Here is a 27,500-nt window from a genome sequence, read left to right on the forward strand (position 1 = left end):
CAGTCAGCGCCTGGTGCAGTGAAAGAGACAAAAATCCGTGAGGTCCGCCATGTGTAAAACATCACACATGATTTCGGTTTCGTTTTGAGGCTTGCTTTTGCTATAAAAACTCATTTGTGCAATCTGAGACACTAAATGTAACTGTTCTTTGCACTGAACTTTTGTGCTAGCGTACCTACAAAATAACCTTAACCTTGCTCTTGCCCATGCTTAAATGTCACGCAAGTGTCACATTTTATGGCCGCTCTCTAGAAAACGGCGCTATGGTCGTGACTCGCTCATCCAGCTGGTGTCATGGCAGCAGCTGAGATGAACTTTCGAGCCCACTACTATGACAAAGTCGGATTCCGTGGAATAAACGAGAACAGATCGCTCGAAATATTGCTCAGCGAGAAGCCCATAGACCTGAAGAAGCTTTCCAATTTCTGTCGCAAGTTTTGTCTGCCCTCGGTTCATCGGCTGACCGTCTGGAAAGTGTTGCTAGGTGAGCCCTCGCACAAGAGAGAAAAAAAAGACGACGCGGAATCCATCTTGCTTTGTCGTCTGCTCGCATGTCGCATGCCGTGGTGTCAGTTTTCCCATTCTCTCGGTCCTTCTGGCATGTTCGCTTATGCCGAGTTCGCTTAAATTCGTTTCCGTACTGCATTACACCGTCGATTGCTTCAGTGGACAAGCTCCCAAGTGTTGCAAATAGCCCGCGGTTGTTGAATAAACAAGTCATCGGCGAACGCCTCTACGGCGCTGCAGAAGCACATCTGTTCGCCTTTTAGCGTCTGGTTCCGGTGGATGGCGTGTCGTACTCTAAAGTTAACCGTGGCAAATATTTACTGCTTTGATAACCAGGTGCGGATCGCCGATTGTGCCGTTTACGAACGGTATTTGTATTTTTAATTAATAGTTATTTCCATGTCCTCAACTGCATGCTTTATGACTTCATCGTTGATCATCTTGACTCGTTCCATAAATAAATTTCTCGTGTTTTGAAACTATGCATAAATTGCTAAGCAATACGTAACAATCATATGCGTAACGGGGTACTCGATCGCTACCATTTAGGCTACTCGCTAGCATTTTTACTTGGGCACCTCTGCAGTTTTGGGTGTAGTAGGTTATAGATTTGTGAGGGAACATCTACTTACTCCTTTCAAAGTAAAGTTTACGAATCGGTAGTTTTAGTCAAAGCTGTCGTAGACCTTGCCCTACGTTATCGCATACTTGAACTGTCACAAAACAAAGGAACACAGACAAACAAACACGAGAAGATACAGACGCAGAGATCAGCAGTGGGCAAACAATTTTGAGCATGGAGCCGACGTCTCGATCAGGGGACTTGTTGAAATATTGACTTGTCCAAAACACCTTGACCAATGCAGTTCCCCTTTTCGGCTGCGGCTTCCTTTGTTTCACACTGTTAAGCTGTCAGGGGGACTGTCAACATAGTAGTAGTAGTAAATGGTTGTTTGTTGAAATAAAGAAAGGAATTAAGGGAAGGGGAAATTACTGCTGACCACACTATGACTGTCTAGCGCAACCTGCCGACACCTGAAAGGCGGTCAGCAGTGGTGGTGGGTGGGTTAGAGGAGTGAAGAGAGGATAGATGTAGAAATAACTACTTATATATATGCAACAGAGTGACTAAGCAAGTGTTATCCATAGTTCGCTTGTGTAGTGACTTCTTCGAGAGAGTTTGTCACCTGGCCCCACACACCGGCACTGTTAGGTAGTGTCAGCATGACAGCCATGTGTTTTAACTTTTAAGATTTAACATTTTTACTTTGGCACGTCTGCAGTTTTGGGTGGGACTGTCAACATAGTAGTAGTAGTAAATGGTTGTTTATTGAAATAAAGAAAGGAATTAAGGGGAAGGAAACTCCAGCTGACGCAAGTTGATGCCAGAAAAAGGGCAGCACAGTTGGTGATGGCATCAAACCAGATGTGCTGGTGAGAGTTAAAACTTCACTGGTATACATCATTCAAGGTTGGTGCACTGTAGGGGTAATCAAAAGGTTTCGGAAAGGTGGAAAGGCCGACATCTTTGACCTGTGGTAGCCTGCCTAACTGGGGCAATAATAGCCTTGTAATAAAATGTGCCAGTTACCAAAGTCTGAATTTCTTATAAAGCAATAAACGAGAACAGACATAATATCATCAAATTGTCTTTTCATTTTGTGTTAATTTAACGACCAACCCCTCTATACTGAGAATGTATATTTACAAACGCGAGAGTGTACTAAATAATTGACCATAAAACTTGTTTCTACAAACCAATTTCGGTGCATAGAAGGTGGCTACATCACGACTGCTGTCACTGCAGCTGTCACGTGCAAGGGCAGCTCTGTTTATTTGTTTTTATCAGTGGCTTCATCATACCTTGCTTTACTTCTACAGAACCTCAGCAAATTTTGATCTGTGCATGTTGTGATGTCACATCAATCTCGATGATGTCAGGTCTGGCTCTTGTAATATCTGGCACTTTAGTATCAAATTAATATACATTGTAAGTATCTCTCAACCATGATACTTTGCAAGTGTTATCCTTTTATGGGCAAGAAGCACATGGTAGAGTTTGTATGACTCTGAAAACAGCTGTCAGTACTGAAGAGGGCACTAAACACATCCACCTAAGTGGCTGGATGGTAGTGCCCTTCGAAAGTAACCAACCACTGTGGTGAAAATAAAGTGGGGAGTCCGTGAGTCACAGCAAGGAGGTGGTGCTGTTGTTTCTTGCTGGTGAGCTTGGGCTAGATCGACCACCTCTTTAACAACAACCCTTGAAGTACTCTTCCAGGGGTCCTGGAATTTCAAGTCAACTAACCACAATAGCACCTCTCGGTTGTTCAGTCAAGAACGAGATAGTTCCATTTGTTTTCATTGCTTTCAGGGTGTCTACTAGGAGGTGGTGCAATAATAGCCTTGTGATAGCCTTGCTGGTGAGCAAGCAGCAGAAGCAGTCCCAATTTATGCTCACCTTTTGCAACTTCTTTTCCAGGAATTTTACCCACATTTGAGGAGAACATCACGAGTTTTGAAAAAGATGAAGAGGACCAGTACAACGACCTGAGGCGTGCTCTGGAGGTGATGAGGGTCGTTAGAAATGGCACGCCGCAGGCCGACACAATCGTCCTCATGTACCTTGTGGGCGAAGGGAGGCTGCACCTTGACATCGAACAGCAGGTAATGCTTAAGACGGCTGAAAGTGCTTAAGGCTTACGCCAACACTGCTGCAACGCAAGTGCGAAAGAGGTGTCCTGCTTCAGTACAGACCTCATACATGACTCGTTTCGACAGTGGCAATACCCTGTGTCGCTATATTGATTCAATGCTAACGCATCACCGTCAACGGTCATCGTCAGATGGGCTGCGCCGCAGTGTTTTTTTCCCATATTGCACTGGCTTTCTTTAGAGCCCGTAAAAAAAAGAACCACATAAAGGATTATGTTGTTTACACAACTCATTTGGGTGCTCCTCAGCATGCTCGACAATTTTTGCAATGAAACTTGCTGACTAAAACAAATATCTGAAAATTTGAATAATTTAGCTTAGCCAATTAGATAACTAATTGCACTTAGTCTAACACCAGAAGACTAGGCCATTGGTGTCTTTTCCTAAGATGTACCACTTTCTTTTTTAATGTTTGGTTGCATGAAACACCTATTATACTTTGTACATGTTTAAGTGTTGCATCTCAATGCACCGCAGCTTCACAAGACTAATTTCTAATAAAAGATAAGTGCCGTGCACAGTGCATGTCCATTTATTGCAGTGGTAGCTGTTGTACGATCTTTCAGCTCTTGGTGTGTCCGTACGCTTATCCGTGCCACACAACTAGCTACCTGACGCAACCTTAGTTGCTTCTGAGATTGTATAGATGTTTCCTCAACACTTGTAACATACATAAAGCACTAAGAGTAGCACTGAAGTACTTGGATGATGATCTCAAATTCTGGACAGCATGAGAAGGAGGGTTTCCTCACTAGTGTGCTGAACTGTTAGTCTTTTTCCGGAAGGGAATTATGGATATGCCTAAGGAGGTGTCACACATTCTCCTCACATTTCGGTGAGCCACTCATGACCGACACATAGCAAGATCACCACCACCATTGAATGCAAGTGTATTGCTACTGTCGTTACTGCAAAGCTGCGTTTTCTGCTCTATGTCGCGATTGGCATCGTAACAGTAGGGGTGGTTCAAAAGGGGCATTAGCGGTTGACTCCCAAGATAATGGGACCCAAAAGGAAATTTAATGGGAGCAAGCGTAGAGTGCACAGCAATTGAAATGCGATACTCGGACAGCATGGCGGCCGGCACATTTTTTGCGCCACCGGTGAGCGCTGGTGACACTGAGATGATGAATTTTTGTGTCACATGAAAGCGAGAAACTTTTTGCTGCATAGTAACTGCATTCGGCCCCCTCAGCAATCACCCAGCTACCGCCGGTGACCCAAAAAACGCCGGCCGCCGTGCTGTCCGAGTATCGCGTTTCAATCGCTGAGCACTGTACATCTTTTAAGCTGTCCAAAACCATTGTTATCTGTAAAGTTGCATCAACTTAACAACCCACACCATTATTTAAGCCAGTTTCGAAGAACCACAAAATATCACAGTTTTGCCATAAGCGCAAAGCAATGAATGCAATAGTAGCATGTTAGAATATTACACGAAGTGTGAGACTCGTAGCTGTACTGGCAGTATGAATTGAAGTAAGCATGAGCGGACTAAGTAAAATGAGCTGTTGTGCTAGGGGTCCTCTGTTTTAATCCTGCCATGGGACAATTTCATTTATGTTGATTAATTAAAACCAATGTCTTTCTTAGCGACTTCACCACCACTTTTCCGTATCGGGTATGTTTCAAACCTCTTTGCTGGACCGATCCCAGAGGTGGTGCTCTTCCGCACCAATAAAATGACGTCATTTTCAGGTTTGAGCTCTGTTATTGTTTCGCAATTTTAATATGTAAGTCTGAGAAGATTTAAGATAAAAGGCATGCGGCTGTAGGTGTTTTGTTTCATGACATTTGTTTGTAGGCTGCAATTCTCAAAATTCTGAGGAATAATTTTGTCAAGAATGTAAGACAAGGCATGAGCGACTTTAGTAATAAAAGGGTGTAGCAATAAAATCCACATATACCTCATGTTACATAGCATGACGTGGCATAAAGCATATACCTAATATATACGGAACCTTTAGGCAACAACGATGGTAAGAATTTGCTTGAAGTGTCCATATAATTGCTATCACAATAAAAAGCAGAACTTTCGTGCCATATTAAATGATTGTTGTTTCACCTGCCACAGAGATTCGGTAGCTAATGCGTTCAGCTGCTGAACACAAGGTTGTGGTTGCAATTAGAATCAGAATCATTTTATTACACATACAATACTGTTCACACACCTAGGAGGAGGAAGTCCCATATTCAAGGACGGAAGGGGGGGGGGCCTTCTATTAAAAAATTTATTCACTGTGTAAAGGGGGTTTATTTGGTTGTAGAGCGGCAGCGAGAAATGCAGCACCAGCAGGTAGGGCGTAGCCAGAGAGCGAACTGGGTACGAGCCACACGATGGCAACGGGGCTGTTCAGCGCGCTGATCTTTTTCCTCACAGTCACCCCCCCGGTATGGAAGACTAGCGATCCTGGCGACCTAGGGAGAGTGCAGTGGATCGTAGTACGGCTTGAGCCGGTCAATGTGTAAAGTCTCTCGCCTGCGACGACGGAGATCGGAAGATGGCGACACGGGTTCAACCACGTAATTAACTGGTGATGTTTGCGCAACTGGTGATGTATGCGCAACTGGTGATGTTTTGGCCCGTGGTACTTGGGAAGGAGCTTCGACGAAAGACCAGGAGCAGCAATATGCGGGACCCAAAGCCACATGAGGGAGGCGATGGCGAAAGGGTGAGGAGGTGGTTTGAGGTTATGACGCTGTTTTTGGCGACACTGTTGAGCAGACATCAACGAACGGGCAAGTTGTCGGCATTTCTCGGCGTGCTGAGTGACCGTAGCAACACGTGAGCAGTCGGCAGGGTCCGGCCGGTACGGGAGAACCGTATCAATGGTGCTGGAGGGCTGGCGGCCGTAAAGCAGAAAGAATGATGAGAACCCGGTAGTGGCTTGAGAGGCAGTGTTATATGCGTATGTGACGAAGGGAAGTACAGCATCCCAGTTGGAATGGTCTGACGCCACATACAGTGTAGACCGCTTATAACGTAAGTCGCCGGAGTTGCGAATATCCGCACTATAAGCGGTACCACACTATAACCAAAGCAACAATTTTCAAGGCCCGCACATATGCAAAACATGTGCACCGAGCCGCCACGTGTATGCGACGGTCAAGGAATGCGGCTAGAACGTTTGCATTCAATTTACAGTCGAATCTCATTAATTCGAACCAAATCAAGCGGCGGCGCCTCCGACCGGCATTGCTCCAGCACCGCCATAGAGTAAAAGCTTAGGAGAGACGCCTCAATGTTGCATGCGAACGAAACAAAAAAGAAAGAAAGAAACGCGGCGGAAATTTCACCCTCTCTCAAATGGCAAGGTCGCCGATTCTGCGTTGCGCTGGAACATGCGTGTACGTGCCGACGTCTCAGCCACGCTACTGTAGCCATGTGTAGAAAATGAAAGTGAACCTTTCTTTCTCCTTTATGCTTCCTCTACTTTCTAGTCACGTGTTGACCTTGCACGCTGCGGCTACGGCGCAGATTGAAGCAGTGGTGCTGTCCCAGGCCGGCGAATGAAACTGCCCACGCCGGCAAACGCCCGCTTCCCGATAATGGCAGAAAACGAAACTTCGGGGAGCTGGCGCCGGGCCGGCTGGAGCAGCAGCGGGTGCGCACGGTGATAGTCGAAAGTGAGGGAGCTACGAGGGAGGGCGAGCGGAGCCACCGAAGCGGCGGAGTTGCCAAGGCGAAATCCGCTTTCCTGCTGCCCTCCAGAGGGTTGGACAAAATATAGAATATCGTGACGATCCATAGGTCTTTTCATTGCTCCGAGGCCATTTCCATGATGTCAAGTGGGGAGATATCATGACTGTCGGTAGGAGTACTGGCACCTGAAATAACTGGGAAGCGCGAGAGAGCATCGGCGTCAGAGTGTCTGCGTCCAGAGCGATAGACGACATGGATATCGCATTCCTGGAGGCGGAGGGCCCACTGAGCGAGGTGACCCGACGGGTCTTTGAGGTTAGATAACCAGCAAAAGGCGTGATGATCCGTCACCACGTCAAAGGGTCGACCGTAGAGATATGGGCGAAATTTTTGAAGTGCCCATACTGTCACGTACAAGTTTGTACCGCTGTGGACAAAATGACGTTGGTTGGGGAAGAAGAGGCTGAAGTGTCTCGGAGCTCGGTAGATGGTGTCACCCTGGCCACAGAGCTACAACCCTCTGTATATATTGTAAATACATATATTTTCTCCCCGTAACATTTTGGTGGAAGTGCTGGGTAATCTCGCCACAAGCCGGCCCTGGATCTTCGCAGCGGGCGTCACATCGGTTCCGCTGTTATGGCTACTGACGCTGCCTCCGACGCTGACGCTGCCTCCACCGCTCAGACACCGGCGGAAGTGGTACTAACCCAGCTACGTCACCCGGGAATCTTCACTGGCACTGGCAAGGTCGACGTCGAAGACTGGCTGCCGTCGTATGAGCGCGTCGGTAAGCACAACAAGTGGAATGCCACACATTTGCTGGCCAACCTGATCTTTTACTTGGGAGGAACCGCGAAGGTATGGTTCGAGACGCATGAAACCAAAATTACAAGCTGGGACTCCTGCAAGGAAAAGCTACGCGATCTTTTCGGAAGGCCTGTGGGACGTCAAATGGAGGCCAGGCAAGAGCTAGCGTCTCGTGTCCAGACACCAACCGAATCATACGTCGCGGATATTCAAGACGTTCTGGCTCTCTGCCGTAAAGCGGATGCGGACATGCTAGAGGCCGATAGGGTTGGACACATCTTGAAGGGCATCACAGACGATGCGTTCAACCTCCTGCTTTGCAGGAACTGCTCAACGGTTGAATCCATCATAAAGGAATGCCGGAATTTTGAGCAAGCGAAGAGCAAACACATCGTACAACGCTTCGACCGACTTCCCAATACGGCTGCCACTTCCTCCTGCAACGACCCTCCAGCATCACATCCGCCTGCCACGCCAAGCTTGACACAGGTCATCCGCCGCGAACTTGAGGCTATGGCTCCAAGTTCTCACTGTCCCCATACGCACGACACCATCACCATCTCGCTCATTCAAGCTGTTGTCCGCCAAGAAATTGCCAACATGGACATCCAGTCTGCCGTCCGCCCACGTCCCACCCCTACCACTCCTGTCATTGCCTCTGCTGCACCTCGCCAGTCGTTCCCAAGTCGATATCGGAACCCATCTGAGTGGCGAACACCGGATGACAGGCCGATTTGCTTTGCTTGCTCCCGGGTCAGTCACATCTCCCGCCACTGCCATAGTAGCTGCTGGTACTCCTCGCCTCGACCATACGCTGATCGCCGCTTCAACCGAGACCCTCGGTCTCTGTCGCCCCTTTCTGAACCATACCATGCCGGCCTTCCCTCTCGGGGAAACACCACTAGCCGCTCGCCCTCGCCGCAACGCCGTCAGTCCCGCTCGCCTACACCTCGACGCCCCTCGTCCCCGTCCTACGCGGGCCGCTTCTCGGGAAACTAAGCAATGCAGCCCCCGGAGGTGAGGCTGCGTTGACGACTCGGACTGCAAAACCTCTGCTAACCCCTGCTGCTCGACCGAACCTTGTTGAAATTTTTGTTGATGATGTACCCGTTCAAGCCCTCATCGATACTGGCGCTCAGGTGTCGGTTATGCGATCAGATCTTCGTAGCCGACTCCGTAAAGTCCTGACACCTGCCGAGTCGCCTGCCGTCCGAGTGGCTAATGGCAGTACAACAGCCGTGATGGGAATGTGCGCCGCCCGTGTTACCATTGCCGGTCGTCCTGTGTTAGTCCTGTTCACTGTACTGGCCGAGTGTCCCCATGAAGTGATTCTTGGAATCGACTTCCTGACTGCTCATTCAGCACTTATTGACTGTGCAACCGGCACCCTTCACCTTGAACTGCCCCATTACTTTGCCGACCCGACCGAAGACCACAAGTCCCGACTTCGTTCTGCTGAATTTGTTCGCCTGCAACCTGATGCTGCGACCCACGTCCTCATGTCGCCTTCTCCTCCACTTCGAGATGGTCCTTACGTGGTGTCCCCACTTTGCGACGTTCTCCTGGCACGCCAAATCGCACTACCCAGCTCAATTGTCACTCTTGTTAACAATCGAGCGTGGCTTCCCCTTCTGAACTTTGGTTCGTGTCTGCAAGTGCTTCCTGAGGGTGTATCTCTCGCTTTGCTGTCCCCTTTGGAAGAGTGTGGAGTAGCTGCTCTTACGCCCGAACCACGATTCGACACTGCTGCAGCTTCCGACCGTTCTACTTCAAGCAACGACAAGTTTACGCCCATGATAGCTACTGACCTACGGCCTGCTTACGCCGACGCCCTTCACCGTATTCTGATGTCCTATGAAGACATCTTTGATTTTGGAAATCGCCCGCTAGGTCGCACCCGTGTCGTCACCCATCCCATCCTCACTGGTGACGCTCCTCCTATACACCGGAGGCCTTACTGTGTGTCAGCAGCTGAACGCCAGGTGATCCAAACGGAGGTGGACAAAATGCTCTCCAAAGATATTATCGAGCCTTCCTGCAGTCCGTGGGCGTCACCTGTCGTTTTGGTTAAAAAGAAGGACAATACCTGGAGATTTTGTATCGATTACCGTCACCTGAATAAGATTACGAAAAAGGACGTGTATCCGCTTCCGCGTATTGATGACGCGCTGGACTGCTTACACGGTGCCAGTTATTTTTCATCGATTGATTTGCGCTCCGGCTACTGGCAAATCGGAGTGGATGAACGAGATCGCGAAAAGACCGCCTTCGTCACCCCAGATGGTCTCTACCAATTTAAAGTGATGCCTTTTGGACTGTGTAATGCCCCTGCTACCTTCGAGCGCATGATGGACTCTCTTCTGCGCGGATTCAAATGGACCACATGCCTCTGCTACCTTGATGACGTCATAGTTTTTTCACCGACGTTTGAGAGCCACCTTTACCGACTCTCAGCTATCCTTGATGTTTTTAGACGTGCCGGTCTACAACTCAATTCTGCAAAATGCCATTTCAGCCGCCGTCAAATACGAGTACTTGGTCACTTGGTTGACGCTTCTGGCGTCCAGCCTGATCCTGACAAAGTTCGTGCCGTTGGGGAGTTTCCCCTTCCGCGTTCTCCTACCGATGTCCGCAGTTTTCTAGGGCTGTGTTCCTATTTTCGACGATTTATCCACAACTTTGCCGAAATCGCTCGTCCTCTCACAGACCTTCTGAAAAAGGAGACCACTTTTCGTTGGGGACCCGACCAGGCTGAAGCATTTTCAACGCTTATCAGTCGCCTTACCAATCCACCCGTGTTGGGTCATTTTGATCCGCATGCCTACACCGAAGTTCGCACTGATGCAAGCGGCCATGGCATTGGCGCTATCTTGTCCCAACGACAGCGGGACACCAATCACGTGATCGCGTATGCTAGCCGTCTTCTTTCTGCACCAGAGCGAAACTACTCGATAACAGAACGTGAATGCTTGGCCCTTGTTTGGTCCATTGCAAAGTTCCGCCCTTACCTGTTCGGTCGACATTTCACCGTCGTGACAGATCATCATGCCTTATGTTGGCTATCCTCACTCAGAGACCCGACAGGCCGTCTTGGCCGCTGGGCTTTACGCCTGCAAGAGTACACGTTTTCCGTGTCCTACAAATCTGGGCGGTTACATAAGGACGCCGACTGCCTCTCCAGCCACCCTGTCGACCCACCGGATGGCACCGAAACTGATACAGATACCTGCGTTTTGTCGATCTCCGACTTCTCACGCATCGCCGACGAGCAGCGTCGTGACCCATGTTCGCGATCCATCATCGAACGCATTACCTCGGAGCAACAGGACGCTTCTCTCCGTATGTTTGTTCTCCAGGACGGGACCTTATATCGACGCAATATGAATCCTCATGGTGCTGAACTGCTCCTCGTCGTTCCCCAGCATCTGCGCTCGACAATTCTCTCGCAGTTACACGATGCGCCTACCGCTGGTCATTTGGGTGTCTCCCGTACATATGACCGTGTGCGCAGACGATTTTTCTGGCCTGGGCTATATCGCTCTGTTCGAAGCTACGTCGCTGCCTGCGAACTTTGCCAACGCCGCAAGAAGCCTCCATTGTCTCCCGCTGGCCACCTTCAGCCTATAGATATCCCCAGTGAGCCATTTTTCCGCGTCGGCCTGGATCTCCTTGGCCCATTTCCTACCTCATCCTCGGGCAACAAGTGGGTGGCTGTTGCGACGGACTATACCACGCGTTATGCCATAACGCGGGCCCTCCCTACAAGCTGCGCAACTGATGTGGCTGATTTTCTCCTCCATGAAGTCATCCTACATCATGGTGCCCCACGTCAGCTACTCACCGATAGAGGCCCCTGTTTTCTTTCTAAGGTTGGCGACGACCTTCTTCGTTCTTGCTCAACGTCCCACAAGTTCACGACGGCTTACCACCCACAGACAAACGGACTTACCGAGCGTCTCAACCGTACACTTACGGACATGCTCTCCATGTACGTGAGTGATGATCACCGGGATTGGGACTGCACCTTACCTTTCGTGACGTTTGCATACAATTCATCGCGTCACGATATTACTGGTTATTCCCCGTTCTATCTACTATATGGCCGTCACCCTCTCCTACCTCTTGACTCACTGCTCCCTTCTGACGCCACCACTACCACGTTCTATGCTCACGACGCCATTGTTCGCGCGGCCGCAGCACGTCGTATTGCCCGTGACCGTCTTCTGGCATCTCAGACTATCCAGAAGCACCGTTACGACAGTCATCGTCGGGACGCTCATTTCAGCCCTGGGTCCCTTGTTCTGCTTTGGGTACCATCCCGTCGCGTCGGCCTTTGCGAAAAACTGCTGCCACGATACGTCGGGCCATACCGAGTTCTTCGCCAAGTCACCAGCCTCGCATATGAGATCTCACCTGTGAATTCGAAGTCTTCTACCACCCCAGGAACTGATATTGTGCACGTTTCGCGACTAAAGCCCTATAACTCGCACGCTGATTCGACACCCTAAGAAGCATCGAGACGATGCTTCTGCCGCCGGGGGGTTCATGTCACGTACGAGTTTGTACCGCTGTGGACAAAATGACGTTGGTTGGGGAAGAAGAGGCTGAAGTGTCTCGGAGCTCGGTAGATGGTGTCACCCTGGCCACAGAGCTACAACCCTCTGTATATATTGTAAATACATATATTTTCTCCCCGTAACAATACGATGGCCAAGCACTCTTTTTCGGTTTCGCCGATATTCTTCCTCACAACTGCAACAATTTGATAGGGGCGCAATGCGAAAAACACTTGTATACTTATGTTTAGGTGCATATTAAAGCACCCCAGATGTTTACAGTTAATCCAGAGCCCTGTACCACAGTGTCTCTTGTGCCCTCAGTCTGGCTGTGCTAACAACCCCTTCCGTGCCTGCTATACCCCGAACTCTGACCACAAATGGGCAATTATTTTTTACTGTGGGATCCTTTATGAAAAGCAATGCAGGCAATATTTTAAGCATCGTTTATATGAAATCTGAACCTTTATTGCAAAAGTGAAGCTCTACAGCACTATCTGTATGAAAAGCGGGTCACCTGGTCTTCCACATCAAACATCTTAACTGTAGATGACAACAACAGGAAGCGAGGGGGGCGTGCCTGCCTCCCCCCCCCCTCCCCCGTGTGGCCCAGTTTGCATCGTGCTCGTACCTCACTGCATGAAAGTGATCAGAAGCGCCGTTCTCATCTTCAGTTTCGCTCTGTGACAACAAGCCTAGTGCATTGAGAAACTAATTCAATAAATTAAATTCTGGGGCTCCATAGTGCCAAAACCTCGATCTGATCATTCTTCTTTCTGAGGTTTTACGTGCCAAAACCAATTCTGATTATGAGGCACGCCGTAGTGGAGGGCTCCGGATTAATTTTGACGACCTGGGGTTCTTTAACCTGCACTACAACGCAAGCACACGGGTGTTTTTGCATTTCGCCTTGCAGCAGCCGCGGCCGGGATTCGATCCCGCGATCTCGTGCTCAGCAGCGCAACGCCTTAGCTGACTGAGCAACCGTGGCGGGTTCAATCTGATTATGAGGCACACAATAGTGGGGAGGGCTCTGGAATAATTCTGACTACCTGGGATTCCTTAGCGTTCACCCGCTGCACAAGCATATTTGCATTATACCCTCATTGGAATGTGGCCGCTGTGGCCAGAATCGAACCCCTGACCAGGTGAACCCCTGACCCTGGTCAGCGGAGCAATGCCATAGCCAATGGGATACCGCAGTGGGTGACATAGAGAAACTATGGGTCATCTTAAGTCATACACTGCATTTTTGGACTCATTCTGTCTACAGCTGAAGTCAGCTTTTCTTTTCTGCAATGAAGCCAATGGCGCCAGTTGACTCCACACTTTTTACGTTCCTCATCGTAATTAACTCTCTCTTGCTCATATGTAATCTGTGCTGGAATCTACCAGAAGTACGGCAAAAGACAGATGAAAGCTCACTCATAGCAGTGCAAGAAAAAGTAAAAGTATCTTCGACAAGCTGAGCTAGTCCTTGGGTGTTTTTACCAGAAACGTGCAGACAAATCCAGTTCATGCGTTGCATGGAAGGGATTAAACCCCATGAACCACTTGGTTCCTGTACCTGCAAGAAATTATGCATGCTCAGTGCTTTTCAGTGTGATAGTTGCAATGGTGTGAAAAAAATGAGCTCATGAGGACGCACAAAATGTACATGGACACACGTGTGTGTTTCTTCATATTCTTTTATCTTTTGGGGTTTTTTTCACGCTATTGCATTATTATAAATAAATACCATCTAGCCCAAGCCACTGTACGATTGCTTCTTGAGGAGGTTATGAACTGCCACTTTTCCGTGTTTTCTCATGATAGATGTCGGACGAAGAAGTCCAGCACATCAGGAGCATCGCATCAGTTTTCACCAAGATCTGCGGCAAGGAGGAAGAAGCCTACTGGTTGACCCGCAACTTCTGGAAACACCTCAAGAAGCTTGCGGTCGACTCGGATGCCATGGTGAGCCGACGCGGTGTTCATATTTCTGTCAATGGCTTATAAAACCCACTGTGTGAATGACTTCGGCCTCATTCATACCACTACCCGTCATCTTATAGCCAACTGCAGCAAAAGTTTCAACAGTTTCAGACAGGGCAGACATAGAGCAGCCTTCGTGCAGAATATTATGTGTGAAGTACAAGTGCATGCATAATTAAAAGCTAACAAAATAGGCATTTTTTATCATAAAACTAAAAGGAAAGCTACCATTATCGCTTGCCATAAATGATGCAGGTTTGTAGAAGCAAGAACTGTAGTAAATTATTTGGGACACTCTTACATTTATGCATTTATTTTCTTCAGTGTGAGGAATTTAGAGGGCTCGTTTGGCTAACAGAAAAAATGACGGGTCATAAATGTTGTGTCAAGAACGAGAAATTTCAGGAGTAAATAAGAAAATATAAAATTCCAGAAGAAACGAGCCACTTCCACAACCACAGCACCTGTGACGCGTGTCTGTGTGTCCTCTTTGTGGTTGTGCTTAAACACTATGATATGTCGTTAAACAAACACCAGCTAGCCCAACAACAAGTCCTTCCACATGCGCTAAAGAACTTCTTGCTGGGGTGAAGGGTGCAATAATCAGGTTTAGTAACCTGTAGACAAAAATAAAAATTGTCATTCACCTGACAGTAGTGTACGAACCTACAAAGGAAACCCATTCTGGTTTCTCAAAAAGAAAGCTTCACAGTTCGAGAAAAATTTGTCCTGGTCTGGGGATTCAACCCGATACCCACGTTTCCGGGGCAGTCGCTCTACCATCGGAGATATAACATTGGTTGGAGATAACATAGCTTGTACTATCATGCTGCTTGTCTGGTGGATGATAACATTTGCCTTTTGCAAAGCTTCCTCCACCATGTTGATTTTCACAGAACTGATTAAATGTCCATTTTCCCAATTCCTCCAGAAACTGTATTAGTGGGCATACAGCATTGTGCTTTGCAATTTTCACAACGCACAGCTATATTGGCTTTTTTTGTGTGTGTATGTGGTACCTGCAGGGCAAGCAAGTGGAAGACACATTGGAAAAGGAAGATCATGAGCTGTTCAAGCAGCTGCTGAAGATCAAGGCATTCCCGGTGCTGCCTCTGGAGACATGGTTCCAGCGATGTTTCGCTGAAGTTCTCGACGAGGACGCCTTGGTCAGGTAAGGACAGGAACTTGCCACAGTGGCTCAGCAGCTGTGTGTTCACACAAATGCGACAAGTGGCTCATCGCATCGGATTTAAAGCTCACCGCATCCATGTAAACGACGGTGATTTGCCAGACAGGCGAATAGCATTAACACGCCGGAGGAGGGCAGAGTGAGGTGGGTAAGTCGACTCTCGCAGTTCGTGTGAACGCTGGCTTACTGCACCGAGGGAGAGAGGGAAAGTGACACAGCTGCCAGTGGGTGCTCTCCTCCACTCACTGGCAGGAACAGAGATCGCTGGAAACAGGTTCCGATTTGTGTTGAGGATCAAGGGGGATGTACCGCATGTAGACACGGTATTATCGGCTAAGTGCAATGTGCTGCTGTTGCAGTCATGTAAATAATTAATGGCTGTAGCTTTCTGCTACTCGGCACAACGCCACGGGTTCGATTTCACGGAACCGCATTACAGTTGGGGCAGAATGCAAAAAAACACTTTCACATAATGCTTTGAGTGCACATCAAGACTCCCAGGTAATCGGAACCAATCCACAGATCTCCACTACAGCATCTCTCGTAGACCACTGCAGACAGAGAAAAGTACCTTATTTACTTTATTATAACACACTCTCACTTGTACTAATGCATCCCTGATTTTTTGCAGCCAGAAATGGAAAGGGCAGCGCCCTCACTTTAATGTTCATACTTCAATAAAAAATTTAAAACAGAAGAAAATATAGAGCAGGATTTGTGACTGACTGATGCAGCAGGAAATGTCAGTGAATTCTACAGCACTCACTGATAGTCTAGCGCTTCGGCGGCTAAGTGGATGCTGCTAAACGCGCAGCTTTAACAGCTTTGACAACGATCAAGTCGATGGTTGGTTGAGTGTTTGCAGTAGCATAGAAATTTATCGAAGTCTCAAAGGGGGCCTTTAACCGGTAAGGTCACCGATCTATAGTTTGCAGTGTGTTTGCACTGGCACACTGCAGGTAGTGTATAAGAGATAGCTAAACAGTTGCAAAGGATTCATCACCTTGTCAACATTATCATCTCACATGACTTGAGAATGTGGGGTTCATGCTACTATAACATAAGCGCTAAGATTAACAGCCTCAGTGTGGCTAGAGTGTTGAACGAATCATAACCATATCTGCAAAAATATGTGTGAATGTAGTATACTAGTATTTTGTTAACCAGTGTGATACCTGACAAAAAACGCAATAGAAGGGAGACATAGACAAATGCTATGTCGTCCCCCGCACACCTTATAATTTTTTTTTCTTCTTCTGTCCTTTGTCTGGTTCCATACTGTTGAACAAGAAGGAACACCAGCCCAATCTTATATCCTATAGTAGTGGCATGACTGAAAACGGAATAGTAATTTTGTAAACATTCCAAAACCGTTATGCTATAGCGTGTTCTTTCTGCTCGCTTGGAGTAGTTTTCAATATCACTGCTTTTGCGGACGCTGAACTGTCATTGTCTATGGCAACGCTGAAAGTGCTTTGTGTCAGATAACGCAGTGGCAGTTGGGCTTTCCATGTCCAAGTGACATGACTCCTTCGAGTTTGATGAAGTTAAAAAAGACCTTGAAATTTATCTTTTTTGAGCCATTACAGTATGTCCGTGTGTCATATGTCACGTGATTTGCTTCTCAAACGTTTTGCTGCTGTCATGCCTGTCAAATGCGTGTCAACACCTACGTTAATCAGTCAATGAACCAGTAAATGAGCTAGTGGTCTTTTTTTTTCGTGGATAGGAAAGACACATGGGTAAATGCACAGAAGAAGCTGGCAAAGTACAAGGCTGTATGAGGGTCAATCAATCAACCAACCAACAAATGACCCCACATTGAACATTGAGTGACTGCGGTGACACTGCTACGATGGGGTTGTTGCAGGATATGGGACAAGGTGATCGGTGGCTCGACCAAGATCCTGCCCGACGTGGCGGCTCTCCTGCTGATGTCCCTGAGAGCAGCACTGCTCAGTGCTACCGTCACGGCCGATGTACTTACTCTGTTGAGCAAGGTGAGGAGCTCTGTGCTTTCTTTCAACAGACACGTGTGTGCATACGCGACATAGTGAAGGGACCAGAATGACCCCAGGGCCCAAATTGTGATAGTTTCCTTTCCTCAAGACCACTGTGGTGGGAAAGGGTTGTGTGGGCCCAGGTTTTCGGACAGTAGGTCAGTGAACACAGAAAAGCTGTCTTTATCAATCAATCAGTCCAGTTTATTTCCAGTTTGTATCCAAACTGAGAGCGGCAAGAGGAAAGCAGTGTCATAGAACTGCTTGGCAAGCCTCGCTGTCCCGTCTGTCAGTAGCATACACAATACAGTCGAATCCCCCTACAACGAATGCCACTACAACGAAATTTGCGCCACAACGAAGATTTTGTAATTCCCCGTCAGCTGCCCATAGAAACTAATACAAAAAAAGTCCCTTCCTAAGGAACGCATTTTATTCTGTATTTCCGCTTCAACGAACTTTTCGAGAATGAAACTGGGACTGTATTGAAATTGGAACTGCCAAGTAGTCAAATTAAAAGGCCCTTCCAAAGCTGTGACAATCGTATGTCCGCTTGAACGAGGTTTTTACAAACGAAATCAAATCCGAAGTACCAATTTAAGCCACTGCAATCCATAGCCACATGTGGTCATCACGCGCCTGCGCGAGACTGCAGGGGATCACCGCAATCGCTGCCGTTTTCTGTGGTGTGTGTGTCCGGTCGAAATGGCTATGCCAACGAAGAAGCGTAAATTTCTTTCTCTCGGGGAGAAGGCACATACCCTATTTTCGCGATTCTAAGCACCCCCCCCCCCCTTTCTATCTTCGCGATAAAAGTGAGAAAAAAGTTTGCATGTGAATCTAAGCACCCCCGTATTTGTTAAGAAGAGCACGTTGCCAAGGCCGCCAAGCGCGCTTGCTCACTTTTTTCGAGTCGGAGCCGTCGGAGTCCCGAAGTGGCACGGCATCTGCGGCGCGATCTCGCCACACAGCCGGACTCACAGCCAGCAGCGTTTCTCCCAGTGGTGGACGTCCCTGTCCACCACTGGGAGAAACATCGTCCATGTCTGCTGGGGCTTCATTAAACCGAACACTCATTCAGCAGTACATTCCTGCCTTCTTAGTCGACACTTCTCCAGCCATCAATTTATTCAACATCTCAGGGATTTTAGGGGCGCAGCCTTGTAGAGGCTTGACTTGGGGTCTGCTCCCCCTACAGAAACTTCGCAATGGGTACATCAACATAAAACAGTAGGAATCAGTAACCAGTGAACTGTTTCCGACAACTACAGTTAAACCCTTATAACGAACCTCCATATAACGAATTCCTGGATATAACGAAGTTTTTCTATTCCCCGCCGTTACTCCATAGAAGCACATGTATTTGAGACCTCTACACAACGAAATGGCAGCGGGAGACCCCCTCGATATAACGAATTTTCCCCTTAGACAACTTAGAGATTTCGCCCCAAATTTTGTCATTTTTGCGCGAGAAGCAACCGGAAGCACCTTCGCCGCGACAGAATGCGAAGCGAGCGCACGTGTGTGAGGCGGGCCTGCATCCCTCGACCCAGCAATCTTGCCGCCGCGGGCGTGACCTTTCCCCCTCCCTTCATTCAAACCTGATCCTGCCGCTTGCTGCAGCTGGCCTAGCCCGCCAAGCCGGCACTCTCTCTTTTTCCAGTTGATGTTGCCGACGCGCTGGTACACGCTGTCAAACGCTGGCGGCGTGTCGAAGCGCCGCTGGAGAAGCGAGTGAAGTGACCTTCGTGCTGTTGTCTATCGCTTCAACGCAAACTGAGCGCAGAGAACACACAGCACGCACAAAGCTACGAGCCGCCGACGCACCTACACTGCTAGACTCTGCCCCAACTCAGATCGCTTTCAAGATACGGCCCGCGCGACTGCGCGCCGCCGCGCAGTACGCAGTTGATGCCAGAGTACAGTACACAACGCCGCCCCGCTATCCCTCCCTCCTCGGTCCCTCGCCGGTGCCTCGAGCGCAACGTAAGGCACGCTTCCTCCCTGCTTTTCTTGCGAACGCGAGATTTAGACGCGGTCGTCGGCTCCCCTCGCACGTTTTCACTCGCACATACAGCATACGGCGCGCGGCGACTGCGTTATCACCCTTGGACATTATACGGAATACAGTTAAACCTGCTTATAACGAACCTCCATATAACGAATTCCTGGATATAACGAAGTTTTTTTATTCCCCGCCATTACTCCATAGAAGCACATGTATTTGAGACCTCTACGTAACGAAGTGGCAGCTGGAGACCCCCTTGATATAACGAATTTTCCCCTCCGACAACCTAGAGATGTCGCCCCAAATTTTGTCATTTTTGCGCGAGCAGCAACCGGAAGCACCTTCTCCGCCCCAACGGAATGCGAAGCGAGCGCACGTGTGCATGCGTGCGTGTGCGAGGCGGGCCTGCATCCCTCGACCCGGCGATCTTGCCGCCGCGGGCGTGACCTTTCCCCCTCCCTTCATTCAAACCTGATCCTGCCGCTTGCTGCAGCTGGCCTAGCCCGCCAAGCCAGCACTCTCTCCTTTTCCAGTTGATGTTGCCGACACGCTGGTACACGCTGTGACACATCACACTCGATGAGCGCGGACACGCGCTGTCAAACAATGGCGGCGTATGGAAGCGCCACTGGAGAAGCGAGTGAAGTGACATTTGTGCTGTTGTCTATCGCTTCAAAACAAACTGGGCGCTGAGAACACACAGCACGCACAAAGCTACGAGCCGCCGACGCACCTACACTGCTAGACACTGCCCCAATGCAGATCGCTTTCACGATACGGCCGCGCGCCGCCGCGCAGTAAGCAGTTGATGCCAGAGTACAGTACAACGCCGCCCCGCTATCCCTCCCCCCTCGCTTCCTCGCTGGTGCCTCGAGCGCAACGGAAGAAGGCGCACTTCCTCCCTGCTTTTCTTGTGCGCGCGAGATTTCGTCGGCTCCCCTCGCACGTTTTCACTCGCACATACGGCGACTGCGTTATCGCCTTTGGACTTCATACAGGATATCTATGAGCCAAAACCAATTTTAGGGCCACAACGCATCATAGACATCTTTATATAGCAAATACGGATCTCAAGGGCCATACTTTTGCTGGCGGAAACCGAAAATACGTCATAGTTGTCGCCCCTGGCACTTTGGGCGGCCAATGCCATCGTCAAGCCACCAAGCCAAGCGACATGAAAAGTCAAAATGGCCGCTGCGGCCAACGCGGGGTGGCAGTTCGCAACGTATGATGCGGGAATGGTCCCACAGTTGCGATGCAACAGCGGGGTTACCAATGCATTGGGTTCTATGGAAGCTGTGCCGGGACCGGCCGAAAACAACGTAACAGCCGGGAAAACGCAGCCCCCGGGAACGTAACAGCGGGGTTCTACTGTAACACTATACGATGCCATCGTGACGCTCGCTTTTCGTATCCGATGCCTCGCGCTTGTGCGAAACAACACGCGTCCACGCATCCGGTACCTGGTGTGACATTACAAGGATGAGTGCTTCGACGAAAACAGAAAACGGGTGCGCGTTACAATTGAGGGCGAGTTAGAATCGAGTAAATACGGTAAGCGTTTCTTTTTCAAATTTTCGTGCCGAACCTGCATATAACGAAATCCTCTTTATAACGAAGTTTTACGGGAATTTGTCAATTTCGTTATATCCAGGTTTAACTGTACTAAGGACCCTCCATTGATATAGTGAGTGCGGTCCTGAGGCTTAGCATATCCTGGGTGTTTGTGACGAGAGCACAATACAAAAAGAAGTAAGTTCTTGCCAGTTGAAAAAAAAAAAGATAAGGAAGAGTAGGAAGACTGTGGTTGGCAGAGTTATGCGCCACCAATTTCCAGTGGTGGAAGTTGAACCCCTTGCCCAGAGCACTTGCACTGTTGAGTGGGACCAGGAACACATCTCGATGTAGCAGAGCATCCCTCATTTTGGGCCAACGACCCGATAAGAAATGGCTGTACTGCAACTACCAACTCAGCGCTGCATCACCCAATGCTGCATTCATCGCAATATCTGTGCACGAAAATGATCGCTTGTTCCAGAACCAGACAGTCAACTCCATCCTAAGTAGTTAACAGAGACTCCCGGACTCTATGACAGGCATTGGTTGTTGTGAAACAGCAGCTTTAACATCTTTCACGAAAACTTTCAGCAAATACAGCCTTACATGCCAACGAACTCGCAGGTGTTGACAGCTGCCATGCAGACTTTGTCGATGTCCTTGTTTATATGCATCTAGCACAGTCCTCTTCCATAGAATTCAGATCCCACTCACTGTGTGAATCGACATACTCAAAGCTTTTATGAGCCAACAGGGCAGAATGTCGCATTACGACAAGAGATGTGCTGCAGATTTCAGTGACGGCCCCTCAGTCACCATGGCAGATTTTACAGAGCAGGTCGAAGTTTTATTCAGCATTAGAACTAGTTGAATCACAAGACACAACGTGCTCGACATTGTCGAAACACGCCAGAGTAAAATGAGACGCAAAGCGAATTTCAGCGATGAGCATGTTTCGTAACTTGCACCTTCGTCAGCTAGAAGTAGTACACGCTCACTTTTGATAAGTAAATTGTTGGAATGCGACGTGTCTGATGTGCCAAGCACCCCAAAGTGCTGTCTTGCATGAGGGATGCAAGGATGTTTGAGGGATGCAAGGATGTTTTATTCCGCTTTTTCAGGAGTGCATCCATGCCTTAACAGTTACAGCACCACGCTCTGTGCTGAACAGAGTTCGAAAGCAACCATTGGAGATGCAATGTCTTTATATTGCCGCGATGCTATCTGTGCCCAACCACGCTGACGACGAAGACGACGATCTCGAGTGTACAAGCGAGGTGCTAGGGAAGAAGAAGCCTGAACTGAGCGCTTGTTCTAATTGTCTCGATTAAATACCGCTCTCCGCTCTTGTCTTCAGTGAGCCGTGACAACATACTTTCATTGGCAATTTCTGTATTTTTTATCAATTATATGGACACTCCAAAGCAGATTTCTGCCGTCGGCGTCGGCGTTGCCGTCGCCGTGAGGTTCCGTATGACGTCAATGGAGATAAAATCGTCGCCGCGCGCCGCCAAACGCTGTATGTGCGAGTGAACGGGCGCGAGGGATGCGCGCTTTCACGGGGAGTGAACCCACGGCGGAGAACAAACGCGCGTTCTGCGCCGTGCTCCCTTAAGGGCTGCAGAAGTAGGCGTCTCTTTCCTCCTTTACAATCACCCTATATGTAGAGCAAACGCGCCTTCTTCCGACGCGCGAAAGGCCATGGGGGGGAGGGGGAGGGAAGGGAGGCGACGTTTAGCTGCGGCACCAAGTGCCTATTTATATCAGAGGCTCTGGCAACCGTAACCAACGCCGCACGCATTTTGTGCGAACGCGGGCAAAACGCCGACGACGTCGACAACAGTTCTGCGTGTGGCCGGTGCTGCTGCATGTCCAAGTTTATACAGCTGATAAAGCTGCTATCATTACTCCGTATAGCTCTCTACAAATTTGCCATCGCAATTGATGCTTCGCTTTTCAGGTGAAACTGCGACAACTTTTTTTTCTACATTCAAATTTCAACCACTGCTAATTTTCCCTCTGCTTTCCTTGGCTTCAGCATCTGTTTGTTTTTTATAGTCATGATTAGCAATTCTCGAGCACCTCAGTTTTCCTTCTTCTATCTCCTTCAGTCTTAGCGAGGGTCTGGAATCTGGCAGCATCCACATCATTAGGTAGCATGCGAGGGATTTAGCCACCTGCTAGCTTACGTGTTGTGGGGCGTCATCGGGAAGAAAATAATGTTCCAACCACCAGCTGGCGGTCTGAGGGGTGCTGGATTACACTCACAGGGTTAGATTTAGCATTCCTAAATAACCGAAATAGCAGACAGATTGAACCTGCCGCGGTGGCTCAGTCAGCTAAGGCGTTGCGCTGCTGAGCACGAGATCGCGGGATCGAATCCCGGCCGCAGCGGCCCTATTTTGATGGAGGCGAAATGCAAGAACGCCCATATGCTTGCGTTGTAGTGCACGTTTAAGAACCCCAGGTGGTCAAAATTAATTCAGAGCCCTCCACTACGGCGTGCCTCATAATCAGAACTGCTTTTGGCACGTAAAACCCCAGAAAGAAGCAGTGAAACCCCAGAAAGAAGCAGACAGATTGATAACCATAGCTCAATTGGTAGCGCAACGCACGCATATGCAGACGTTGTGGGTTCAGTTCCCACCTGCGACAAGTTATGTTTTAATATTGCCGTGACGCTATCCGTGCCCAACCACATTGACGACGAAGAAAACGACCTCGAGTGTGCAACCGAGGTGCTAGAGAAGAAGCCTGAACTGAGTGCTTGTTCTAATTGTCTCGATTAAATACCGCTTCCCACTCTTGTCTCCAGTGAGCCGTGACAATATGCATATACGAAGACTTATGTATCTTGTGGCATGCTTTCCACAAGTTATGGGAGTGTGGCATTTTGACGATAGTGTGCACCTACGCAGTTGATAGCCGTTAGAGTGTCTCTAATGTGTGAAAAAAGGCTAAGTAATCTTTACTCTAAAAAGAAATCCTGCACAATCCATCTCGCAATCAACGCCGATGTTAGGTATTTCGATTAGCATTGAAGCAAAGCAGCAACACACCTTGTTGTTGACGCCAAAATGTGTATGTAGCCGGGCTCCTCTCTCGCACTTCTTCCTGCACACGCTGCACCAACTAGCAGTGCTGCCGTGAAGGGACATACATAGATAGACAGACAGCCCCAGAAAATTAGTGAATTACCATAAGAATGCTAATCACGTTAAAAAAAAGTATCTTCATGTTCGTTAACATGTCTTCCATGTGCCCGAAAACCTATGTCCACACACACAACCCTTTCCCGTCATAAAGTTACAGCTGTATAATTGAAATAGGTGAACGTTTGGTCATGGTGACGTCATCATATAGTACTTTTAATTTAAGATTTATTGTACTGAGCAGTCAGTGCTTCGTTTCTTTTTTATCATTTAGTGTGTCGACATCCTGTATGTGTCTTTTAAGAATGGAGCTGTTTAGGCCGGAAGTTGGCCCGTGTTGCGTAGACCAGAAACTGCGCCTGGCAATGACGTCACCGTGCGTTGCCTATCAACCACTTGGCACAGCTACGCCTCACTTCGCTGCCGCTCTGCATCGCCGCGCCGAGCTGTTGCAACCGCGCACCTGCTCCGTCTAGCCATGACGTCACTTCGCGTCGCCTAGCAACCACATGTGCCTCGCTTTACCTAGACATGTCAACCAGACGCTTCACCAGGCCGTGTCTTGAAGCACATCGTGCGGCCAAGCGAGAATCTGCACGTCGGTGGCGAGCCAATCCGGAACACCGTGCCGAAACTGCAGCCGAGAAGAGGCGTCATCGAGTCGAAGATCCCGAGTTTCGAGAAAGAGAATGTGAGAGTCTGCGTTTGAGTATCCAGCGTAGTTGGGATGGCGACCCTGGCTGTAGCTAGGTCGATCACAAGCTCCGCTGTTTGCTCCAGCTTTGCACCACTGGTGCAAGCTGCGCTCATTTTTTGTCTTAATAGTGCGTTTTGCTTTTAATGCATTAGCATTCTCAGGGTACTTCATGCACCTTCCGGGGGCTATCTGTCTATGTACGTTTGCATCTAACCGTTTTCCTGCCTACCAGGGTAATCCATGGGTAATGACTGGGTAATCCATGGTCGAATGGGTAGCACATCGGACTGCCGTGCTGAGGGAACAGGGTTCGAAACCAACCGTCGGACCAACATGGGTCACCGAGTATGTGGCAGTGTGTACATATGTGCCGCTCTTCAACGAACCTCTTTGACGCCAACGTAGGTCACTGTAAATGCGGCACTGAGTAGGTACCACTGTTCAATGTAGCTCTTTGGTGCTGACTTGGAGCATTGGGTATGTGCCGCTCAATCTGTGCTGGTCTTCGACGAAGATCTTTGACTCAAACTTGGGTAACTAGGTATGTGCCAATAGGAATGTACCGCTCTACAATAACAAAAAAAATATCCTTTAAATTTCTCCAATGCTGAGCCAAATCAAACCCCCATCCCAAGGGTTGCGGCATGTTGTGATTCTCAGCATTTTAATGCACTGGCATGCCATGCATTTTGGAGGACATGCGCAGGCTTCGCAGCGGCGGTGCCTGATGGCGCCAAGTGTTCTTATGAAAGCAAGACAGAGGAGTCCCACTGCACTACACACCTTGTACATAAGTCGTTTCAACGATGGCAATACATTGTGTCACTATACAGTCAAACCTCAATATGACGAACCTCGATTTAATGAAATTCGCGATGTAACGAACTATTTTTATTTCCCCATCTTAGTTCTATTGAATTAACGAAACCTTGATATAACAAAATTCTCGATATAAGGAACTTTTTCGCTGCAAGTACAACTTTGTTAGTTCAAGGTTTGACTGTATTTATTCAACGCTAAACGCATTACCGTAGACAGTCATCGTGAGATAGGTTCTGCCGAATTATTTTTGTGTTTCTGCATTACAGCTGGGTTTGTTTGTTTCTCTCTGGCACCAAGGCAACACCTTGGTCGCAACTCGGACACGGCTGTAATCACAGTGCCGTAGCTGATGCAGCACTTTGCTGTGCTACTGTGCTACATTGAAGTCAATCTTTTTTTAATACAGTTACCATTCCTTGCCTACTTTAGGCATTTTGAGCCTATCTATCTATCTACTAGCCTCTTATGCCGGTAAATTGGCCCAAGTTGTCTAATAGCTTCGGCCACTAGGCTTGTGCTCTTGGTTGTGATGTCGTCATGGTTATTCCATCGTCATCATTCCAACTTCACGATCCAACTCTCATCATGCGGTCATCGTCACGTCACGCCTTGTTGTGCCCCAAGTTGTCTAATAGCTTGAACCACTAGGTATGTGCTCATGGTCGTGATGCCATCGTGGTTGTTGCATCATCATCATTTCAGATTTGTCATGCCATCGTGTTCATGCCATCGTTGTCATACAGTCGTCATGCATTCATTGTCGCATTGCCATTGGGATGTTATCATGGTCATTCCATCGTCATCACTCCTGCTTCATCTGCCGACTCTCGTCATGCCGTCGTCATCCCATTTTTATCATACCATTGTCATGTCATCGTCGTCATGCATTTGTTATCATAGCGTTGTTGTGATGCCGTTGCGGTCGCTCCATCGTCATTCTAACTTCATCATCCGACTCGTTATGTCATCATCGTCATCACACAATCGTCATCATACCGTCTTCATCATTCCACCAGCATCAATCCTTCTTTCCCATTCTATCGTGACCAAGCTGTCATCGTTCAATTATGACTATGCCGCCATTACCATGCGATTGTCGTCAGACAGTCGGTATTATGCACCCGTTGTCATATTGTCATCATCATGCCGTTGTGGTTGTGCCATCGTCGTCATCCCATTGTCCTCATGTTGTCATCACACTGTCGTCGTTACACCACTGACACATTTATGAATCCTCATTTCATTGTCATCATGCCATTGTGCCTTTGTCGTTCCATCGACATCATTCCTTCTTCGTGATTCCATCGTCATCACGGTGTCGGCGTCGTACAGTCGTCATCCCACCATGCTTATTGGCGACCTTGGCAAGCATGTATCAAGTGGGACGGTACCGGAGTATGTCGCGTATTGCCAAAGCTACGGAAGTCTCAGAATGACCACTACAGATATTAAATAAACGTGACTTCAGATATACGATGTGTTGCTACATAGCTCGAATGCTAATCACATTACCGTCGACAGCCATCATGAGATGAGTACTGCCATAATTAATTTTTTTTTCACAAATGTTTCAGATTTCCAAAGAGACATCAGAAGCTGTGGTCAACAGGGCACTGGAATAACCCTCTGGTGGCATGCGACAACTTTAGGACTGCTTGTGACGTGAACAGACCCGTGCAGCCGAGAGGCTTTCTAGCGACAGCGTGCGTGCGTGCTTTTGTACATATATGTGGTAATGCATGGTGGACTCTTGGTGTCAAGTGGGTGTGTCAGTGGTATGCGAGAGTGTGAATGTGAGAAGGTTGTGTTCATGAATTTGTTGTGCAAGTTAGGTTCAGTAACTAATTAAAAACGTATGAGATTAAATGTC

General features: G+C 48.4%; 1 protein-coding gene across 1 annotated transcript; it reads left to right on the top strand.

Moving 5' to 3' along the window:
• The first annotated feature begins 267 nt into the window (after positions 1-267).
• On the top strand, positions 268-27,500 carry LOC119432946 (TBC1 domain family member 7). The gene is made up of 6 exons (XM_037700091.2): positions 268-484; positions 2,990-3,174; positions 14,047-14,187; positions 15,231-15,376; positions 17,265-17,394; positions 27,205-27,500. Exons 1-6 carry the CDS (start codon positions 295-297, stop codon positions 27,250-27,252), a joined length of 840 nt encoding a protein of 279 aa, XP_037556019.1. The 5' UTR covers positions 268-294; the 3' UTR covers positions 27,253-27,500.

Source organism: Dermacentor silvarum, chromosome 11, assembly GCF_013339745.2.
Source record: "Dermacentor silvarum isolate Dsil-2018 chromosome 11, BIME_Dsil_1.4, whole genome shotgun sequence".
In the NCBI taxonomy this organism is placed as follows: Eukaryota; Metazoa; Arthropoda; class Arachnida; order Ixodida; family Ixodidae; genus Dermacentor; species Dermacentor silvarum.

Coding starts and splice junctions, on each gene's coding strand:
- LOC119432946 (XM_037700091.2), top strand. CDS start 295: ATGGCAGCAGCTGAGATGAACTTTCGAGCCCACTACTATGACAAAGTC. Junction 3,175..14,046: donor ACCTTGACATCGAACAGCAG/GTAATGCTTAAG, acceptor TTCTCATGATAG/ATGTCGGACGAAGAAGTCCA. Junction 14,188..15,230: donor CGGTCGACTCGGATGCCATG/GTGAGCCGACGC, acceptor TGGTACCTGCAG/GGCAAGCAAGTGGAAGACAC.